Source organism: Canis lupus, chromosome 14, assembly GCF_048164855.1.
Source record: "Canis lupus baileyi chromosome 14, mCanLup2.hap1, whole genome shotgun sequence".
NCBI lineage: Eukaryota > Metazoa > Chordata > Mammalia > Carnivora > Canidae > Canis > Canis lupus.
The window spans coordinates 39,214,528-39,233,425 of NC_132851.1; the positions used below are offsets into that span (position 1 = coordinate 39,214,528).

Below are 18,898 nucleotides of genomic sequence, written 5' to 3' on the forward strand. Positions count from 1 at the left end.
TGGGAACAGCAGTCCATGCCCCTGTAGCTCGGGTCCCTGGAGGACACCAGCTCTGACCAGAACCACAGTACGCACCCCTTCCCCAGCTCGCGAGTGGCCGTCCCACCAGCCAGGCTGGCCAGCAGTCCAGGGGAGGAGCCGCTAGGGACCTTAGTAATGGCAGGACCGTGGGCCCGTCCAGGTCACAGCACAGGCAGGGGATGTGAAGGCTGCTCAGCTAAGGCAGGAGCCCCGCCCCACACGGTGGGAGGTCCGCAGGGCTCTGCACAGTTCAGCCCCTGGGAACCCCCGGGGGACCGTGACTAGCCACAGCAGCAGGGCCAGGACAGCCACTGGAACCTTTGTTCCCTGAACAGCTTCAGGCTGACACCTTTGCTCCCATGGGGGCAGCTCAGCAGGGAATGGAACCCAGAGATGGGCCCCAGCCCTATGGAGGATGAGGCACGCTCTGGTTCTGGCTTCAACACCTTGAACTGGACGTGACCATTGTAATGGGGGTGGGGGTAGGGTGAAGTCAGGCTGGTGGCAAAGAGACAGAGAAGGGGCTGATGGGGAGTGAGGTCATCCAGTCACCCAAACACCATGGAGAGACTGGGAGAGGGGAGGGGGCACAGCCCCTGGGATCCCTGCTGTGGGGGGGGGCGCAGGACAGGCAGGGGTCCAGGTTGGACACGGATGGGATGGAGGCCAAGTCGGAGGCCTGGAGCATGGCAAGACAGCCCCAATGGTGCCCGCCCCCTGGGCCCAGACCAGGACAGGACTCAGAGTGTACAATCTCAGTCTTTAATGGCTGCGGGGCCTCACACACCCAGGCCCGGTGCTGGGGCTCAGATCTTGTTGAAAGCAGCAATGTCCACACTCTGCACCTGAGGAGGAGGGAGGCCAGCGGTCACGTGGGGCCCCATTTCCCGAACACCCACCCGCTCTGGCCACCTGCTAGGCCAGGGGTTTCCTTGAGACACTTACGTGCTCCTCGAACTTGGTGATCTCCTCCTCCAGCAGGTCTGTCCCCACCTTGTCGTCCTCCACCACGCACTGGATCTGCAGCTTGCGGATGCCATAGCCCACCGGAACCAGCTTGGAGCCCCCCCAGGTCAGCCCGTCTAACTGGATGGAGCGCACGCAGGCCTCCAGCTGGGCCATGTTTGTCTCATCGTCCCACTGGCAAGTAAAGGGGTGGAGGCTGGGCCAGGAGCCTGCAGACCCCAGCGAGTGTCCCCTGCTTCACCCAGAGCACTGCGGAGCAAGCAGCCCCTCCAGGGCCCCAAGCACAGTCTGGGCCAGCGGCATGTGACCCACTGGGACAGGGGGCGGGGCAGGGCGGGCGGGCGGGCGGGGGCAGAGGCACACCACTCACAGGCTTGACGTCCAGGAGGATGGAGGACTTGGCCACCAGCGCTGGCTTCTTGGCCTTCTTCTCAGCATACTGTCGCAGCCGCTCCTCCCGAAGCCGCGCCGCCTCCTTGTCCTCCTCCTCATCGCTGCCAAACAGGTCGATGGCATCGTCCTCATCGTCCTCTGCAGCAGTGGCCGCCTTCCTGGGAGGGGGCTCCGCTTGGCGCATGGGGGACACGTGCTGCCATGGGGAGAGAGGCTGAGGCCTGTGCCGCCGGAGCCCCAGGTATGCATGCCAGCTGGGGGCCTTGAGGATGCCAGCCCCCAGGGCGGCCGAGGGCCCCTGGCCTGCGAGGGTACTCACCTGGGTCTGAGGGGCTGCGGCCCGGTGGGTGGGTGAGCTCTTCTCCAGCACGCTTAGCCGGGCCTCCAGCTTGGAAACCGCCTGCTGCAGATCCTGCACGACTGCAGGAGCAGAGGGGATGCTGGTCAGAGGGCAGAGGGGCCGGGGGAGGGGGGCCATCCCACCTGTTAGGCCCAGGGACTCACCACCTCGCAAGCTCTGATTCTCCACTTCCAGGCTGGCGATCCGGATGGCGAGCTCACTGTGATCCCCGCTGGGCCCGCTGGAGGCCCCAGGGCCTGAGCTCTGTAAGGCAGGACGAAGGTGAGGACGAGGCACCCAGTCTGCTCCCAGGGTTCCCCCCACTCACGGCCACAGATAGCACACAGCCCTGGGGCAGCCTCAGCCACCATGGGGCCAGGCAGCCCGGCTCAGAACTGGACACAGGACAGAAGAGCAGCTGAGGAGCTAGTAAGGACAGGAGAAAGGAACCTTCCCGTGCAGGGGACGGCCACTCCATAGCACCTTGCCTCCCCCAGGCCAGGCACCTACCTGCAGGCCTCCCTCTGGTTCCCCACCCCCCCAAACTGGGAGCGCATCATGTGACTCAAGCCATGCTCTCCAGGGAACCCTTCGGCCCGGCACCACAGTCCAAGCCCGAGTTACACCCTGGGGCCCACACGCACACCCCAATGGCATGGCTTGGGAGGACGGAGTGGACCTGGCCCTTTCCCAAGGACTGTGGTCATTCCCCCAGCCCCATGTCCAATTATGACAAAGACCCTGGGCCTGGGGCCCACTGCCACCAGCAACAGAGCAAGCACCATGGCCTCCTGTGCTCTATGTACCCCCAAGTCACAGACAAGATGAAGGCCCAGAAGAGGCTGATGGGTGTGCCCACTCCCTGCCAGGGGATGGGTGAGCAATGCCAGGCTCACGCTATCCCGTGACCCCCAGCTCCCTACCTGGCTCCTAGCAGAGCCGGCCAAAGGTGCACAGGGCACCGTGTGGCTGGGGCAGGAGCATGGGCACCAGGGTGGGCTCTGCTCACAGCACTCCTCTCCTTTCAGCAAAACCCCTTGCCCCAATGGGAAGCTGGGCTGGATTCCCTCAAATCTTGGCTGCCACCACCTGGCCTGTGGCCTCCTCTCCAGCCTGTTTCCCCAGCACTCAGCTCCCAATGCCATCCTCACTAGAATTTTCCAAGTTTCCATCACACAGGGAGCCTCCTGTTCCCCCAAGGCCCTGGCAGCAGGCTGGTGTCTCAAGCTTTTGCCCTGGTGACCATGGAGTGGGGACTGCCTGCTGACAGGTCCCAAGGGTGCTCCAAGAAGTGGTGGGCAGAGACCAGGGTGCTGGCAGCCTGCATGCCACCAGGCCCCTTACTGAAGTCTATGGCCTGGGACGACCTCACTCACCCCGACCCTGACCCAGGCAGCCCTAGGCTACCCTGTCTAGTCTGAGCCTACGACAGCAGGCCACGGCGTAGTGCCACATCCAGGGTTTCCCCATCCCCACCTCCAACCTTGCCCCTGGCACCATCCAGTATTCCCAGGAACCCATGGGTCCGCTGAGCTCTATCCAAGCCTGGGGCTGGTCTAGCAACGTCCTTCCCAGGCCATTAGCTGTCGAATGATACTGCTGTCAGCTTCACGCTGCTTTCTCAGGAGAGGTGCCTATCTGCAGACTGGATCCTTACAGTGGTAATCCAGTCATAATGAGGTCATTAGGGTGGCCCTAACTCTGGTGTCCTTATAAAAGGAAATTTGGACACAGACACATGGAGGGAAGACGATGTGAAGACACAAAACAAGAGCCATCCTCATGCCTAGGAAAGGGCTCAGAACCTGCCCACACCTCGGCCTGAGACTTCCAGCTTACAGACAAAGTGCACTAAGGCCTTGGTCTGCGGTGCTTTGTTACAGCAACCCCAGTAAACCAGCCCCCAGGCCTAGCAGGACGCCCACGTGCTTTCCTCAAGACCAGGACCCAGCAGTCAACCGCAAACAAGGCCAGAGCAAGAGATCCTGTAGCCCAAGAACCCCCATGGCCGCTGAATTCATAGCTGCTTAGCACCCTGGCCCTGGCCTTCTGGGGGCCAGGATCCCACACACCTGGCCTGGGTTCAAGGCAACAGCCCCTGGAGTTTGTGGAGAGCTGTCCAGCCTACGGCCCAGGAGCCAGTATATCCAAACCGGCGGTGCCAGGCAGAGGCTCCCAAACTTGCCCATGCACTAATCACCAAAGCCTATAAAAAGATGACCTCAGCTGACAAAAGGGACTTTGTATATAGGACGGAGCAGAGGCTCTGGAGATAAAGAAATTATCCAGGGTTATGTGGGCAAGCCCCAGGTCACTGCCAGGCCCCATGTCTGCGAGAGGCAGAAGAGAAAGAAACGCTGGAGTCGTGAACGCAGCTGGCTGGAAGCCACAGGATGCGGGCAGCTTCTCAAAGTCGGAAAAGGCAACAAAAAGAGAGTCCTTCCTCAAGTCTCCCGGAGGAATACAACGCTGATGATGCTTGGCCTCAGGACAGCACAGCACGTGCCCAGAGAAGAACGCGGCCCTGACTCCACTGGCCAGGAAGGCAAGGCTGCAGGTCTGTCTCCTCCTGGGGACACAGCTGCTCAGCCAGGCTGGGGACAGAGCTGGACACGGCCCTGCCCTCCTCTCTGGATCCCATCTGGGACCTGGAGGCTGAACCGGGCCTCTAATCTACCGCTTGGACTCCACAAGCCCCGTGAACTCCTCTCTCTGGGGACGCGGGACCCGGCGAGCAGGGGAAGGGGCAGCAGACGCCGCCGCTCACACTCCTCCCCAGCAGGGCGCTATGCAAGCGGGAGGCCTCCAGGCCTGTGCCTGCGGAGGACGACGGTGTTGGTGCAGGGATGGCACCGAGTGGCAGCCAGGGCGAGGGCCGGAGAGAGTCCTGGTGACCTGGGCTGGCCAGAGGCAGAGCAGGGAAGGCTCCTGCCCCAGCAGGAACACAGCACCATACACCTCGCCCTAACTTTGCTCCGAAGGGCAGCAGGACTGGGGGGCAAGGTCAGACGTGCCGCGTGGTGGGCAGCACAGCCAGCACGAGCCTGCAGGTACTCACTCCGGCCAGGGATTTCTGGATGTTTTCTCTGGCTCTTGCAATGTCACGGAGGATCACACTGGCGCCATTCTCCTGTAGACAGTGCAGAAAGAACCAGTCTTTCCCCCCACCCCAATTAAAACAATTTTAATGGGGAGGAAAAAAGAAAAAAAAAAAAGAAGAATCCTGATACGGAGAGCAAGCAAGAGCTGCGCAGAATGAAAGCTCAGCAGGGTGGCAAGGAGCTCAAGGCACCAGTCTCGTAGCTGTGACAGCAGGGCCCGAGGCGCACCCAGTCTGCAAAGCCCAACCCGCTGGTCTGAGACAGTGGGGGGGGACTGTCCGTCTTGGGCGGGCACCTGAGCAGATCCGGAACCCCAGCAGCCCTCTAGGGCAGCCCACCTCCACATGCCCCACCCGAGCCGGCGCGGACAGACACCCAATGATCTGCGTACGGTCCCTACCTGGCGTGAGGAGCCAGCCACAGGCCCGTTCATCTGCTCGTAGAATTTCCTTTCTGCATCATCGTATTTGAACTTGTCAAACCAGATCTTCTCATGTACTAAGAAGTTTGTGGCCATTTTCCTGCTGGGAAGGGGATGAGACACTAAGACAGTGTGGCTGGAAGGAAACGGTGCACCCCCGAAGGCGCCAGGCCTGGCCTGCACGAGCGCCCCACCGACGGCCCAGGCACCAGGGGTCTCAGCACGGCTGAACCAAGTCTGTAACACCCTCCACACCATTCCCTGCCACCACCCCTGTGCTTCTCGGGTCAGCATTCCCAGGCTTTCCCCAAGACCAGTGGCTCTCGAAGTGGGGCGAGGAGCTTCTGGGGGTCCCCAGGACTCTCCCTTTCCAACCACACATCTGCACAAGGCTCCATCTATGTCCAACAAACAATTCACACCAACAGACAACGCAGAAGCATGAGAATCCAGCTGCCACCCGTTAGCCAAAACACTGAAGAGATTTGAAGAAAACGTATAAGGCCACTCTGCTCAGTAAATCGTTACGGGAAAACTACTCCTAACAAGTCACCAACATTGACAAACAACAAATTTATTTTTCAATGAATAAAGTACTTCCACCCTTTCTGTTTTAAATGCAAACATGGCAAAAGGAGATCCAAGAGAAGCTCCTTGGGCTCGAGACTAGTTAAGTTTGAGAACAACTGCTCTACACCAGGAGTCACGCTGGGCCTGCCGCCACTGCCCCGCCACTGAGCACAGCCCGTTCCTGACCGAGGGCAACAGAAATGGACCCGATCTCACCGACTGGCTGTGCCGAGGGCCCCAGGCCATCACTGCACCTCACCCTTGATGGCAAAACGGGGGATGGGTCCCAGGATTGTCGTCCACGCACGCCTGGACCCCTGTCAGGAGTAGCCAGGCCATGATGCGGTTTCGGCTCCGTGCTGCCCGCACACCGACGGGGACACCCCTGCACAAGCCGCCCACCTCGTCCCTCATACTAGTAAGCGTTCAGTCAAACCAACAAATCCACCCCCCGCCCAGGAGATGCGGGGCTGCTGGCGGGAACGTCGGGCCAGGGTGGCACTGCTTCCCCAGGGGCCTGGCCCATCAGGCTGCCCACACCCCCCCCCCCTTTGCACTTGCAGATCTCTGCCCAGCTACCGCCCCAGCCCCCTGCAGGTGGCCTTCAGACACAGGGTGCCCTCCTGCCGGCATGCTGGTGTCCCAGGGACACCCGCCTCACCTTAGGGGTGGCTACAGGCAAGGAAGGCAGGAGGACACACCAGCCCCCACGTCCTCCCCACCCTGCCCTGGGACAGCCAGAGGAGACCCTGGGGGCCGCCCAGTCGGAAGGAGCTTCTGGGGGTCCCCAGGACTCTCCCTTTCCAACCACACATCTGCACAAGGCTCCATCTATGTCCAACAAACAATTCACACCAACAGACCCAAACCCCCCCACCCCCGGCCCCAAACCTTGGGAGGCTCCTGCCATACCGCCCCAGGAAGCCCCTCTGCCCACCCCACTCCTGCAGCCAACTTAGCCGGGTCCAGGGGTGTCGGGAGAGCCGCGCGGGGCAGGGGCAGGGAGGAGAGCGCCAGGGCCCCAGCCGGGGGCGGGGGGGGGGGGGGGGCTGGGCCAGGCACCCGCACGGCAGGTTTCTCCTACTTGGGTCTCAGGCCGGACACCGAAAGGCCAGACCGGGCACCAGGTCGGTGAGGCAGGGACGCGGCCTCGAGGCGCCAGGCCATGCGGAGGGCCTCGGCAGCGTGGTGGCGGCACTCGGCGCTGTCGTAGGCGGGCTTGCTGAGCCAGGGGGCCTCGGCGTCCTTGTGCAGGAAGTACCAGTAGGGCAGGGCACAGGAGGCGTCCCCGTCCAGCCGCCATGGCCCGACCCGCCTGCTTCCCAAGGCCGTGCGGCCCCGCCGGTCTCTGCGGCCCCGCCGGGCGCCCTCAGGCCCGGCCCGCTCCTGTAGGCGCACCTTCCCAGGCGGGTGGCCGTCAAACATGGCCTCGTAGAAGCCCCGCTCGGCCGCGTCGTACTGAGGCTTCTCCAGCCACACCTCCCGCACCAGCGCCTGCAGGCCGCCCAGCGGGGACTGGCTGCTGGCCGGCGGGGGGACAGCCAGGTCAGGGCCGGCCGCTCCCTGCCTGCCGCTCCCCTCTGCGGCCAAGAGCAGGGCCTGAGACCACTCCACAAACGCCCGCTCGGCCTGGTCGAAGGAAGACTTGTTGACCCAGACGCCCCAGGTCACGTGGTGGCAGGCCACCTGGCTCCCGTGGGTGCAGGGGCCCCGGGGCGCCAGCGCGGCGGGCTGGGCTGCCTGCGCGGCCGCGTCGGCCAGCCTCTGGCGGTAGGAGCTCTCCGCCTGGTCGAAGAGCGGCTTGTCCAGCCACACACGGTCGGCCGAGAGGCCCACGAGGGCCAGGTCTGCCGCGCCGAGCCAGCCCTTCGGGGAGCGCTTCCTCTTCTTCTGCAGAGGCTTCCTGCCGTTGTGGCTCTTCCCGGGGTCGCTCCTGCTGCTGCTGTCGGGGGCATCGGCCTCCTCGGCGTCCTGGGCCTCCTCCTGCCCGGGCCCGTTCAGGGCGGGCACCTCAGCCAGGAGCTGCTGGGTGGTGGCAGCTCGGGTGGCCTCCTGCTCACAGAAACGCCGCTCGGCTTCCCCATGCTTCTGCTTGTCCTCCCAGACAGTCTCCAGGGCACAGGAGGCTCTCCCGCTCCTCATCTTCCGCGCAGCGTTAAAAAGCAAGCACAAGAAGGCAGTTGCAACACAGCGGGCCGCGGGAGGACGGCGCCCCCACCCCTCCTCAGCCTGACTGCTGGCGGGGCCTGGGCGGGCTCCCGGATGGGGGTGCCGTAGGCCCAGGCAGCCAGGGCCCGGAGGCAAGTCCCTGGGAAACCCAGCAAACCAAAATACAATTACGTGCATGCGTGTGCATGAGTCTGTGTTCTTTTCACCGTAAAACTAATCTTTCCTAAGGCACCCAAGCTCTGCAAAGGGGTCTAGAGAATAGTTTCCAAACCTAGCCACACATGCCTTCTCTCACCGGAGGGTTGCTAGAGAAAACACAGGACATACTCAGACTTTCATAAACAGAAAATAATTCTTAAAATAAATATATTCCATGAAATACTTAAAGACATTTATGCTGAAGGATTATTCCTCGCTCATCTAAAATTTTAACTGGACGTCCTCTGACTTTGCTACATTTGGCCACCGTGCCCGAGGCACTGGGGCTCCCGCTTTACAGAAACACACTTGGCATCTCTGAGGATGGGCCACCCACCCTGTGGGGCTGTACACCCGCCACGGGCCACACCACCATCCAAAGCAGCACACGCTTCAAGGGGAGCTGCCAAGGGCCTTAGACGAACGACAACCTCTGGGGGGGCGGCAGCTGGGAGCAGAGATGGAGAGCCTGTCCCTGCAGGGCCACGGGGGGAAGACACCTGGCAGGATGCTAATGTTTATTTAAAAGACAAGGAGCTTGGGGGATCCCTGGGTGGCTCAGTGGTTTAGCGCCTGCCTTTGGCCCAGGGTGTGATCCTGGAGTCCCGGGATCAAGTCCCACGTTGGGCTCCCAGCATGGGGCCTGCTTCTCCCTCCTCCTGTGTCTCTGCCTCTCTCTCTCCCTATCATAAATAAATAAATAAATCTCTAAAAATAAATAAATAAAATAAAAGACAAAGAGCTTGGGATGTGTGGGTGGCTCAGTGGTTGACGGTCTGCCTTCAGCTCAGGGCGTAACCCCGGGGTCCTGGGATCGAGTCCACGTCGGGGTCCCTGCATGGAGCCTGCTTCTCCCTCTGCCTGTGTCTCTATCTCTCTCTGTGTGGCTCCCGTGAATAAATAAAATCTTAAAAAAATATAATTAAGTTAAAAATAAGCAAATAAAAGAGAAGGAGCCCAGTGGCTCAGGCATCAAGAACCAGTCTCCCTGGTCAGCTGCAGCCACCTCTGGCATGGAGGGTCATCAGCTCACAGCTGTGTGTACCTATGGCTAAATGAAACCACCTGAGAATCTGGGCCCCAGGGGGTATGAGGAGCCCTCCCCTCCTTTCAGTGCCATTTGATGTCAGGGCCTGCCCACAGGATGGTGGGAGGCAGGCTGGAGGCTCTGTGTCCCATCTGCTACAGTGGACAAGCTATTGGCCCAAAAGCCTCAGCTTCTGGGCTAGAGGTGCTGTTCCCTCCAGCTGGGAGACCACGGTCATCTGAAGGAGGGGGGACACCGCCACCACCGCAGCTTCTGGCCAGGAGCAGCCCAAGCCCAGGAAGCCCCAGAAGCCAGTGTGCTCTCAGGATGTACCTGGAGGTCGAGCTCACTCAGCTGGCTCTGAGAGGAACGACTGTAACCCGCACAGATAGGGTTCTCTGATCCCAGAGAAGTGCCAGTGCCGACACACCAACACCCAGGAGCTAACTTGCCAGGGGGCTGAGCAGCTTCCCCTCGGGTCATCTTTGCTGTCCCCCGCTTCTGTGGGGTCGCGCATGGAGCCTCTGCGAGGACACCCACCTGCTGCGCCCTCATCCCCATGAGACAAGGTCTCCAGAAAAGGACAGCGAACCTTCCCCAACACCTGTGGCAGGATCGACATCCCTTTCCTAACACCCCAAACAAAACTGAAACCTGATTCTAATTACCCAGTGGGACACGTCGGCTGTCTAGGCCCCGCACCACCTAGGATCGGGGGCAGATTCTCTCGTGTACTGTGAAGGGACATGTTGGAGGCCTCTACGGGCACGGGCCACGGGATAGAAGCCCCAGACTCGGAGACCCCTGGGCTGTGCCCTTGTGCCTTCCTCCCCAGGCTGGCAGCAGTACTTACCAAGGCCAGGCTGACAGCAGAGGCAGTGGTGGGAGGCAGGGGCGTGTGCCCAGGAGGCAAGGCATTGTGACATCACCCACTGTCCCCAAAGGGACTGCAGGCCAACTGAGCAGGGCTTGTCGGCCCTTCAGTCCTTCTGGCACCTAGCCCCCAGTAGACCATCAGCGCAGCCCAGGGCTGGGTTGCTTGGGCCCCTTCAAGGGCTGACCCCCGAGTGATGAAGCCCTGCTAGACCGCATCGGCCTGTCCTGGTCTCCTGGCATCACACCAGGCTCTGCGGCCACACCTCATGGAAGGCCAAACCGCTTCGTAAGATGTCTCAGAACAATGAGGGACGTGGCTTGGGTGAGAGGCTAGCTGGGGCTGCAGGCCCGTCGTGGCCTGCTCAGGGGGTGCTCCCACCAGAGGCAGACACCGGCTCAGCCCAGGGAAGCACCGAGACACCCCTAAAGGCCGCTGCCCTGCTCCACAGATCAAAGCCCAACAAATCCAACCCTCTGTGTGGCAGACAAGGAAACAGAGGCCCGACTGCCAGGCCCCTCATGCTGGGACAGCCCGACAGGGGGCTCCCTGGCTGAGGCGAAGGGAACGCCTCGGCCCAGGATGGGCAGGTACTTACTTTCACTTTGGTGTCCTAGGACGGCATGAAGAGAAAGCAGCAAGGTTAGAGGTGGTCAGAAAGGACAGCGCAGGCAGGCTGGGAGGCCTCTGCAGAAGGTGCTTGGGAAGGTGGTGCAGAGGTGCGTGCTAGAGCACACGGGTGATAAGCACCCAACAGACCCGCCACCAAAGGCCACCCACTCAGGGCAGCACCGCTCTGCTGACACTTGAAAGGAGCAGCTCCTAGAGCTCCTGTTATCTGGAGCCCAGGCGGGCCCTGGAGAGCACCAGCTGAGCACCCTCCCACCTGTCCCAACCTGGGGAGAGATCAGCCAGCACCCCAGTGCCCTTGCCGGCCACCTGGAGCTGTCCAGGAGATCCCTACCCAGCCCCGCTGTCGTGATGCCACTAGATCCAGGCTGCTGGACAAGGCACAGACCACCACGACCGCTCTACCAGCCTCTGCAGCCCCCACCACCGTGTCACTCCAGGCTCAAAGACACGGTCTTCCCAGTGAACAAAGGAACAGGGCTTGAGCCCGATCACAGGTGGTAAACCAGGCCAGAAACAACGAAATGCCCCTGCCCAGATGCAACAGCTGTCTCAAAGAGCCTTCGGGGTCCAGCAGGCAGGACCCCCCAGCCGCTCAGGCCCCAGAGCCCTCCTGTAATAGGAGCTCTGCCCTCCAGGCTGCTGCCCTCCTACGTCTACCGCACGCTGCAGCCACCACGAGAGCACCAGCATCAAGTCACAGACAGGGACGTCCAGGGTCCCCTGGGGTGTGTGGCAGACACAAGGACGCCGGTACCAAAGGGACGCAGCTGCCCCGCAGGAGCACACGAAGGGTCCTGGGCAAGCTACCAGCAGACATGGCAGCGAGCCACTCCTGCTGGCGGCGAGGCCAGTGTTGAGGCCAAGAGCACATACACGGACACGGAGGACCAGGCAGCAGGGGGCTCCTGGCTTCCCCTGCCCTGCCACTGCACCTCCCAGGACACCCAGCAGGGGACCCCCTTCCACGACCTCCGTCTCCCTCATCCTGTTCCATGAAGACTGCTGAACCGAAAACCCATGTCTTCCAGTAGAAAAGCAAGTCTGAGTTTGAACAGTCCCCTTAGACCCTCGAGGAAGGGGCCTCAGGTGTCCCCGGGCCCTGCTCCTGAGAGCAGATGACTGCTGGCATCTACTGGCTTGCTCCCCTGTGCAGCCATGAAGCTGTGCCTCGCACCCCGAAGGCCCGGCCCAGGGCCCCAGGCACATGTGGACCCTTCCTGCAAGAGGGGGCATGGTCCTGCTGAGCTGCCCAGGGTTCCGGAAGGCCCAAAGTCTGGGACACCCCAGAGGGATCACTTCCCCCCCACCCCCGGGGACTGTGGTGAAGGCAGCCTGCATTGCTTCTGGCCACCAACGGCCGCTCCTCTGCAACCCTCCCAGCCTGGCACAGTCTGCATCACCGGCAGTTGGAAGTGCTATGTGCTCCAAAGCTTGTGCAGAGCTCTTAGAGCGGGGGGCAGCAGCCCCCGAAAGGACACTCACTCATGGCTGGGGGGCCTTGAATGAAGGGGAGGGTGTGGCCGGCCGGAGCTGTGCCCACCCAGGTGTCCGGGCCTCTGAGTCTCTGTGCACCTGGGTGAATGGGGAAGGTTTCTGGGAAGGGCCGGCCCCTCCCCAGGCTCTGCCCTCCATACTACTGCCCCATCCTCCGACACCACCCCACCACAGTCACACACACAAATGTCCACCCAGGGAACAAACATCTCCGCCCACCTTCCATGAGAAGTGGGAACTGGGGGGCCTGTAGACTCCGTTTCCTCTCGGCCCCCAGAGTTGGACCCCGTGCTTCCTAACAGAGCTCTCCATAGCTGAGGGCCTGAGACAGCAGTAACACACGCTGGGGCTGTTTGGGTGAATGAGAGTAGCCAGAGGGTGGCTGCCCTGGGAGTGAGGCCGCCTGCCTCTTGCAGGGGGAGCTCCAGCTCCAGTTCAAAATATCAACCTGTCCTGCTGGCAAAAACAGGGCCCCTATGCGGTCACCTTCAGCGGTCACGCTGCAGCTGCCCATGTCACCCCAGGCAGGCACAATGTCCCCACCACAGCCTGTCCCAGCCACCAGAGCCCGGGTCTAACCTAACCAGCCTGGCCCCTGGGCCCCTTCCCTCAGGTCGACCCTAGTACTGCAAACGCTCCCTCAACCCTCCTATGCACACTTGACTCTCTGAGCATCCCCAGGCCCTACACAGAGCTGGACGGCTGGCGTGGGGAAGGGAAAGCTCTGGTCAGTGAGGGAAGGGCTGGGGACCACCCTCTACTCAGCGTGGACAAAAAGTTGCCACCCACTTCGAGCACATGTGATCCTAAAGTGTCAGCCCAGGGCCAGGGATCAACACATATTCTTGCCTGTATTTTCCGCCTGCGGCCCCTGAAACACACCACTGCGCAATACGCCACGGACAATTTTTTGGTTAATCTTAAAAAAAAAAAAAAAAAAGGAAAAGAAAAAAGGCCTTGGAGAAAGCTGTTTTCACAAAAGCATGGGCCAGCACATTTGCGGACCTGCGCTGACCCCGGGCAGCCTGACCCCGCACCAGGATCCTGCAGAGGGCAGCTGTCGGGCCCATCAAGGGCTCTCCCCAGGACTGGCAGGGGCTCAGCTGGAGGGCCGCCCTACATAGGTGACAGGTTCCTGCGCCCGTCCCTGCGCAGGGAGACGCCCTCTCGGGGTGCCCCGGGCCGCCCCCGCGGGAGCCCCCTAGCGCGTCCTTTCCCGCCTCCCTCAGGGGACGTGCACGCCAGGGTCAACTTAAGAGGTGCTCGCCCTCGGGCAAGGCCTCCCCGATCTCGCCCACGGACTCTCCCGCGGCAGGGGCCCTTCACGCCGGGGTCCCCGACATCCAGCGTCCCGTACAGCCCCCGCGGCTCCGGGAGCCCTTCCACGTCGCGCGGAGGTACCGCGCACACCCCTCAGAGGCCGGCCTCCCGGCGCCGTCGGCCCGGCACTACCCACGCCGGGACCCCGCGCGCTCGGAGCCCCGCGCCCCTCTGGCTCACCCCACGAGCCGTCGGGGCTGCCCCAGGTCGGGCCGGCGCGCGCAGGACACCGGGAAGGCCGCGGGCCGGGACCAAGGCGGCCGCCCTCCTGCCGGGGCTGCGGCGGGGTCCGGCCGGCCACGTGGCCCGCGCGCCCCGCCCCTGCGCGCCCCCCGCCCCGGCCCTCCGCCCCCCGGCCGCCGCCCCCTCCCTCCGGCCCCGGGGGCCTCGGCGGCGCGCGCAGCTGCTCGCGGCGCGGGGCGCTGTACTCACGCCTGCCAAGGACGCGGCGACCAAGGAGGGAGGCTCGCGGCGCGGGACAGCTGGGGAAAGGGAGCGCCGGCCGCGCCGCGCACGGGAAATGAAGCAGCGGGACGTACCACCGCCGCCGGCCGCGCTCGCAGGGGAGGCGGCGCCCGCGCACCGTCCACCTGGCCGCCGCAGCCCCCCGCGCGCCCCGGCCCTGCCCGCGGCCGCCAGCCGGAAGCCGTGGGAGACCAACTCGGGGCTCGCGCCGGCCCAGCGGAGCCGGAGCGGGCGGCCGGGAACACGGCGGCAGCTCTGCTGCCCCCCTCCGCCGCCGGCGCAGTGGGCTGGTCCGGCCGGGGCGGGGCGGAAGAGCCCGCACGCGCCAGGGGACGCGCTGCGCGGGGCGGGGCCATAGGGCGAGCGGGGCGGGGCCGAGGCGCGGGGCGGGGCCGGGGCGCGGGGCGGGGCCGGGCGGCGGGGCCTCCGCGCCTGCGCCCCCAGAGCTGGCGAGACAAAGGGGAGGGCCCGGCCGGCCCCGCCCCCAGCGCCCCGCCCCGCCCCGCGCGGCCGGCCGGCGGGGCGTGTGGCCCCCGCGCCCCCGCCCCCGCCGCCGCCGCCGCCGCCGCCGCCCCCGCCGCCGCCGCCATGTACCCCGCGGGTCCCCCGGCCGGTCCCGCTCCGCGCCGCGGCCGCCATGCCCCGCCCGGGCGCCCCGCGCAGCCGCCGCGGCTCCCCGCGCCCACCCCGGCCCCCGCCGCGCGGCCGCCGCCCCCAGCGCCCGGGCCGCGGCCCCGCGTGGCCGTGAAGATGGCCTTCCGCAAGGCCTACTCCATCAAGGACAAGCTGCAGGCCATCGAGCGCGTCAAGGGCGGCGAGCGGCAGGCCAGCGTGTGCCGGGACTTCGGGGTGCCGGGCGGCACGCTGCGCGGCTGGCTCAAGGACGAGCCCAAGCTGCGCTGGTTCCTGGAGCAGCTGGGTGGCGAGGTGGGCACGCAGCGCAAGAAGATGCGGCTCGCCAACGAGGAGGAGATCGACCGCGCCGTCTACTCGTGGTTCGTGGCGCTGCGCCAGCACGGCGTGCCGCTGTCTGGGCCGCTCATCCAGGCGCAGGCCGAGGCCTTCGCGCGCCAGATCTACGGGCCCGAGTGCACCTTCAAGGCCAGCCACGGCTGGTTCTGGCGCTGGCAGAAGCGCCACGGCATCTCCAGCCAGCGCATCTACGGCGAGGCCGAGCCCCTGGCCGCCGGCCCCGCGCCGGGCCCGCCCGTCAAGCAGGAGCCCGCGCCGCCCCCAGGCCCCGGCCCCGGCTCCCCGGCCGCCCGGGCCCCCGCCCCGCCGCCCCCCGCCGAGGGCGGCTACGGCGACGAGCAGATCTACAACGCCAACGTCACCGGCCTCTACTGGAAGCTGCTTCCGGAGCAGGCGGCGCCCCTGGGCGCAGGGGACCCCGGCGCGGGCGGCTGCGGGCGGCGCGGGCGCGGCGACCGGGTGACCGTGCTGCTGGCCGCCAACCTGACGGGCAGCCACAAGCTGAAGCCGCTGGTCATCGGGCAGCTGCCAGACCCGCCGAGCCTGCGCCACCACAACCAGGACAAGTTCCCGGCCTCCTACCGCTACAGCCCGGACGCCTGGCTCAGCCGCCCGCTGCTGCGGGGCTGGTTCTTCGAGGAGTTCGTCCCTGGGGTCCGGCGCTATCTGCGCCGCAGCTGCCTGCAGCAGAAGGCCGTCCTGCTGGTCGCCCACCCGCCCTGCCCGAGCCCAGCGGCCAGGATGCCCGCCCTGGAGGAGAGCGAGGACGCCCTCTGGCGCTGTCGGCCTGAGCCCCTCAGCCCCCCGGAGGAGCTGCAGACCCCGGATGGCGCAGTCCGGGTGCTATTCCTGTCCAAGGGCAGCAGCCGGGCTCACATCCCTGCCCCGCTGGAGCAGGGCGTCGTGGCTGCCTTCAAGCAGCTGTACAAACGGGAGCTGCTGCGGCTAGCCGTGTCCTGCGCCGGGGGCTCCCCGTTGGACTTCATGCGCAGCTTCATGCTCAAGGACATGCTCTACCTGGCCGGCCTCTCCTGGGACCTGGTGCAGGCAGGCAGCATTGAGCGGTGCTGGCTGCTGGGCCTGCGGGCGGCCTTCGAGCCCCGGCCGGCCGGGGAGTGTGTTGGGGGGCAGCCGGCCAGCCAGGCCGAGGAGGCTGCAGAGCACAGCCGGGTGCTCAGCGACCTCACGCACCTGGCGGCCCTGGCCTACAAGCGCCTGGCGCCCGAGGAGGTGGCCAAGTGGCTGCATCTGGACGATGACGGGGGGCTGCCCGACAGCTGCAGAGAGGAGGCAGGCCCTGGCCGGCCCCCTGTACTGGCCCCTGCTGCTCCTCCACCCCCGGCCAGCCTACCCTCTGTCATGGGGGGTGCAGAGGAGGAGGAGGAGGCTGCCGTGCCCACTGCCGGGGAGGCTGTCCGGGGTCTGGAGACAGCTCTTCGGTGGCTGGAGAATCAGGACCCTCGGGAGGTGGGGCCGCCGAAGCTGGTGCAGCTGCGTTCACTGATCAGCATGGCTCGGAGGCTGGGGGGCATCAGTCCCTCTCCTGCAGTCCCTGAAGATGGGGTGTGACCAGGCCCACCTGAGTGGCCCCCCGGTGGCTGTTCTCCTGCTGCACTTGGAGGGAGGGGATACGCACAGTCTTCCATTTCCTCTCTTTCCTACCCTGAGATGGCCTACCCCGTGGCTCGGGGCTACAGGGATCCCAGTCCCCAGGCTGGCTTGTAGGGGCTCCGTTGGTGAAAGGTCATCCCGCTCCACTCGTCCCCGTTCTCTGGAGGGGGACGTAGCAGAGGGGTCCCGGGCTCACACACGTCCTCCATCCTCTCTGGGCAAGCACACTCGTAGGGTCTGTGGTTTCAGCCAGGGTCCCTTGCCACACCCACGCACTTACCGGAGCAGTTTCCCGTGTTCCCGCCCTGGCCCTTGTGCGCCTTTCTGTACCTCCTGCCTTCCTCCCGGGTGGCCCATCCTGTGCATTGGACAAGGGCCCAGCACTCCTGTAAGTCGAGCCCTGCTATCTCACGGTCCGTGTGCTACAGCCCTGCAGCCCTCTCCATGCGGAAGCACGTGTCTCCAGTTGGGTTTTTAACACATTACCTGTTTTTACAGATCTCCTTCCTGGGGGCCACGGTGGTATCTCTCCACAGCCTGCAGCTGGCCTTGGAGGTTGGCTCTGTAGGGACTGGGGACGATGGCGGCCAGCAAGTGGGGAGTGGGAGGTTCTGGATGCAGCTTGGAGCACAGATTTCTGTTCCACTGGGATTGTTAGTTTTCCTTAAGAAAATTGCATTCCAAACCTCTTATTCAATGGGGTTAGCAACCTTGTACCCTTGGGCCCTGGTGACTTGACCAATGAAGGAGTGAGCTCCCTGGGCCGGCCACAGCGCACTTGGTGCAGCCCAGGGCCCAGAGCCGTGCCGTCTCCCCGGAGCGGGCCTGGGGTCCTGCCAGCCACACCGGGACGACCTCCAGTGCCTTAGTTCCCCTCCACCGCTGCCCCACCTCTGCTGGCACTGCCGAGCGTGTGGCTCAGGAGCTGTTCCCAGAGCCTCCGGCAGTTGGGCTTTGGGTGGCTCAGGTTGAGAGGAGGAGGGAGGTGTCCATGTGTTGCTGCCCAGCGGGGGTTTCAGAGTCCTGCTGCTGCTCTGCGACCCAGGGGCACCTGTGGAGAGCCGTGGCCTCTGGAGAGGTGCTGCCCGGAGCCCTTGTGAAAGGCAGGGGCCCTGCCTGCTCTCCACCCCTCCTGCCCCGCACCCCCCAGCCAGCCCGAGACTGCAGAGGCGTAGCCGGCCACGCACCGGCGAGGCAGCTGGAGGGAGCCCCCAGAGCAACTTCCCCACTAGTCTGAGAGCAAACTGTTCTGGGAACCGTCCCTAGGCAAAAAGTGAGAGAGTGTGTGTGTGTGTGTGTGCGCGCGCGCGCGCACACCATACATATGGCTCAAATCAAAGCTGAGGGAGGGTGTGAAGAATTTGGGAGCGGGGGAAGCAAGGCTTGGGTAGCCAGGCCAGGGCAGCAGCCCCCAGCCGGAGCCCGTCCACTCAACAGCTGTGTGGAGCCTGCACCCCTAGAGGAGCTCCAGGCGTCTGTGGCTGGCTCAGGGCTTCAGGCAGTCTCACATCTCCTACTACCTGATGGCAGCTCAGGGCCCTAGGGCTGGGGCGCCTGGCCTCCGCCCCGCCGGGCCTGCCCACTGGAGAGCAGCTCCCAGGCCCCCAAGGGCGCTAGGCAGGGGCATCTGGGGCCCCCGAGTGTATCTCCATGGAATGGCTGAATATTCAAAGCAGCAAAGATCTGCTCTTGGTCAGGGTCGTGGTTAGGGCCTCCAGTGGGCTTGGCAGGGGCCTGGGAATGGAGGCCTGGTGGGCGTCCAGGCTTCTGCTAAACCCCTCTTGACCTGCATGTTTCAGGGGGATGAGACCACGCTGCAACCAGGAGGGAGCCAGTCTGAGACGCATGGCCTTGCCCAGGGGGGCTGCATGCCTGGGAAGCGACCCAGACGTCCCTTGGGCGGCAGGTGCAATGTCCGCACGAGCTGAGGGGAAGAGCACACCCTGCGGGGTCCCCCAGCCCACACGCCAGGATTGCTGCGGGGAGCCCAGGGCCGGGGTCGGGCACTCTTGGTCCCCAGATAAGGGTGCCCACAGGTGAGGCTGATCCAGGGGCGTGTCCTTGAGAGGACCATGGGCTTTGAGGGTGCATGCTTGGCTCAGGGCCTTTTCACACCCACCCTTGCTGGTAGGGGGGTGGCCCAATCAGGTGGGCCCCACGTGCTTTATAATAAAGGTTCGTGTCAACGTCACATGCATCCTTTTCCTAAAGTCTTAATATATTTTTTGAGTTTCGGCTTACTACTTCAATAACCTCTACACCAAATGGGCTGAACTTGTGGCCCCGAGGATCAAGTTTCATGCTCTGCTGCCTCAGCCAACCA

At 64.4% G+C, this 18,898-nt stretch overlaps 2 protein-coding genes and 1 long non-coding RNA gene across 6 annotated transcripts; 2 read left to right on the top strand and 1 right to left on the bottom strand.

Moving 5' to 3' along the window:
* Positions 1–769: 769 nt before the first annotated feature.
* Positions 770–14,116, bottom strand: EEF1D (eukaryotic translation elongation factor 1 delta). 4 transcript variants are annotated; one of them, XM_072774800.1, is made up of 8 exons: positions 13,960–14,116; positions 5,222–5,345; positions 4,779–4,850; positions 1,885–1,984; positions 1,700–1,800; positions 1,358–1,576; positions 967–1,161; positions 770–866 (listed from the first exon to the last, which is right to left on the bottom strand). In XM_072774800.1, exons 2-8 carry the CDS (start codon positions 5,336–5,338, stop codon positions 828–830), a joined length of 843 nt encoding a protein of 280 aa, XP_072630901.1. In that variant the 5' UTR covers positions 5,339–5,345; positions 13,960–14,116; the 3' UTR covers positions 770–827. The 4 variants fall into 4 exon arrangements, with proteins under 4 accessions (XP_072630901.1, XP_072630902.1, XP_072630900.1 ...); XM_072774801.1 differs by having other exon boundaries at positions 5,222–5,342; positions 13,960–14,112; XM_072774799.1 differs by lacking the exon at positions 13,960–14,116 and adding an exon at positions 6,897–7,954 and having other exon boundaries at positions 5,222–5,342.
* On the top strand, positions 10,141–12,658 carry LOC140603967 (uncharacterized). The gene is made up of 2 exons (XR_012007004.1): positions 10,141–10,404; positions 10,698–12,658. It is a non-coding gene; the product is annotated as an uncharacterized lncRNA (long non-coding RNA).
* A 464-nt stretch (positions 14,117–14,580) lies between the features above and the next one.
* TIGD5 (tigger transposable element derived 5) lies at positions 14,581–18,766 on the top strand. Its single transcript, XM_072774797.1, has one exon. The coding sequence runs from the start codon at positions 14,581–14,583 to the stop codon at positions 16,531–16,533; it is 1,953 nt and encodes a 650-aa protein (XP_072630898.1). The 3' UTR covers positions 16,534–18,766.
* Positions 18,767–18,898: the final 132 nt, after the last annotated feature.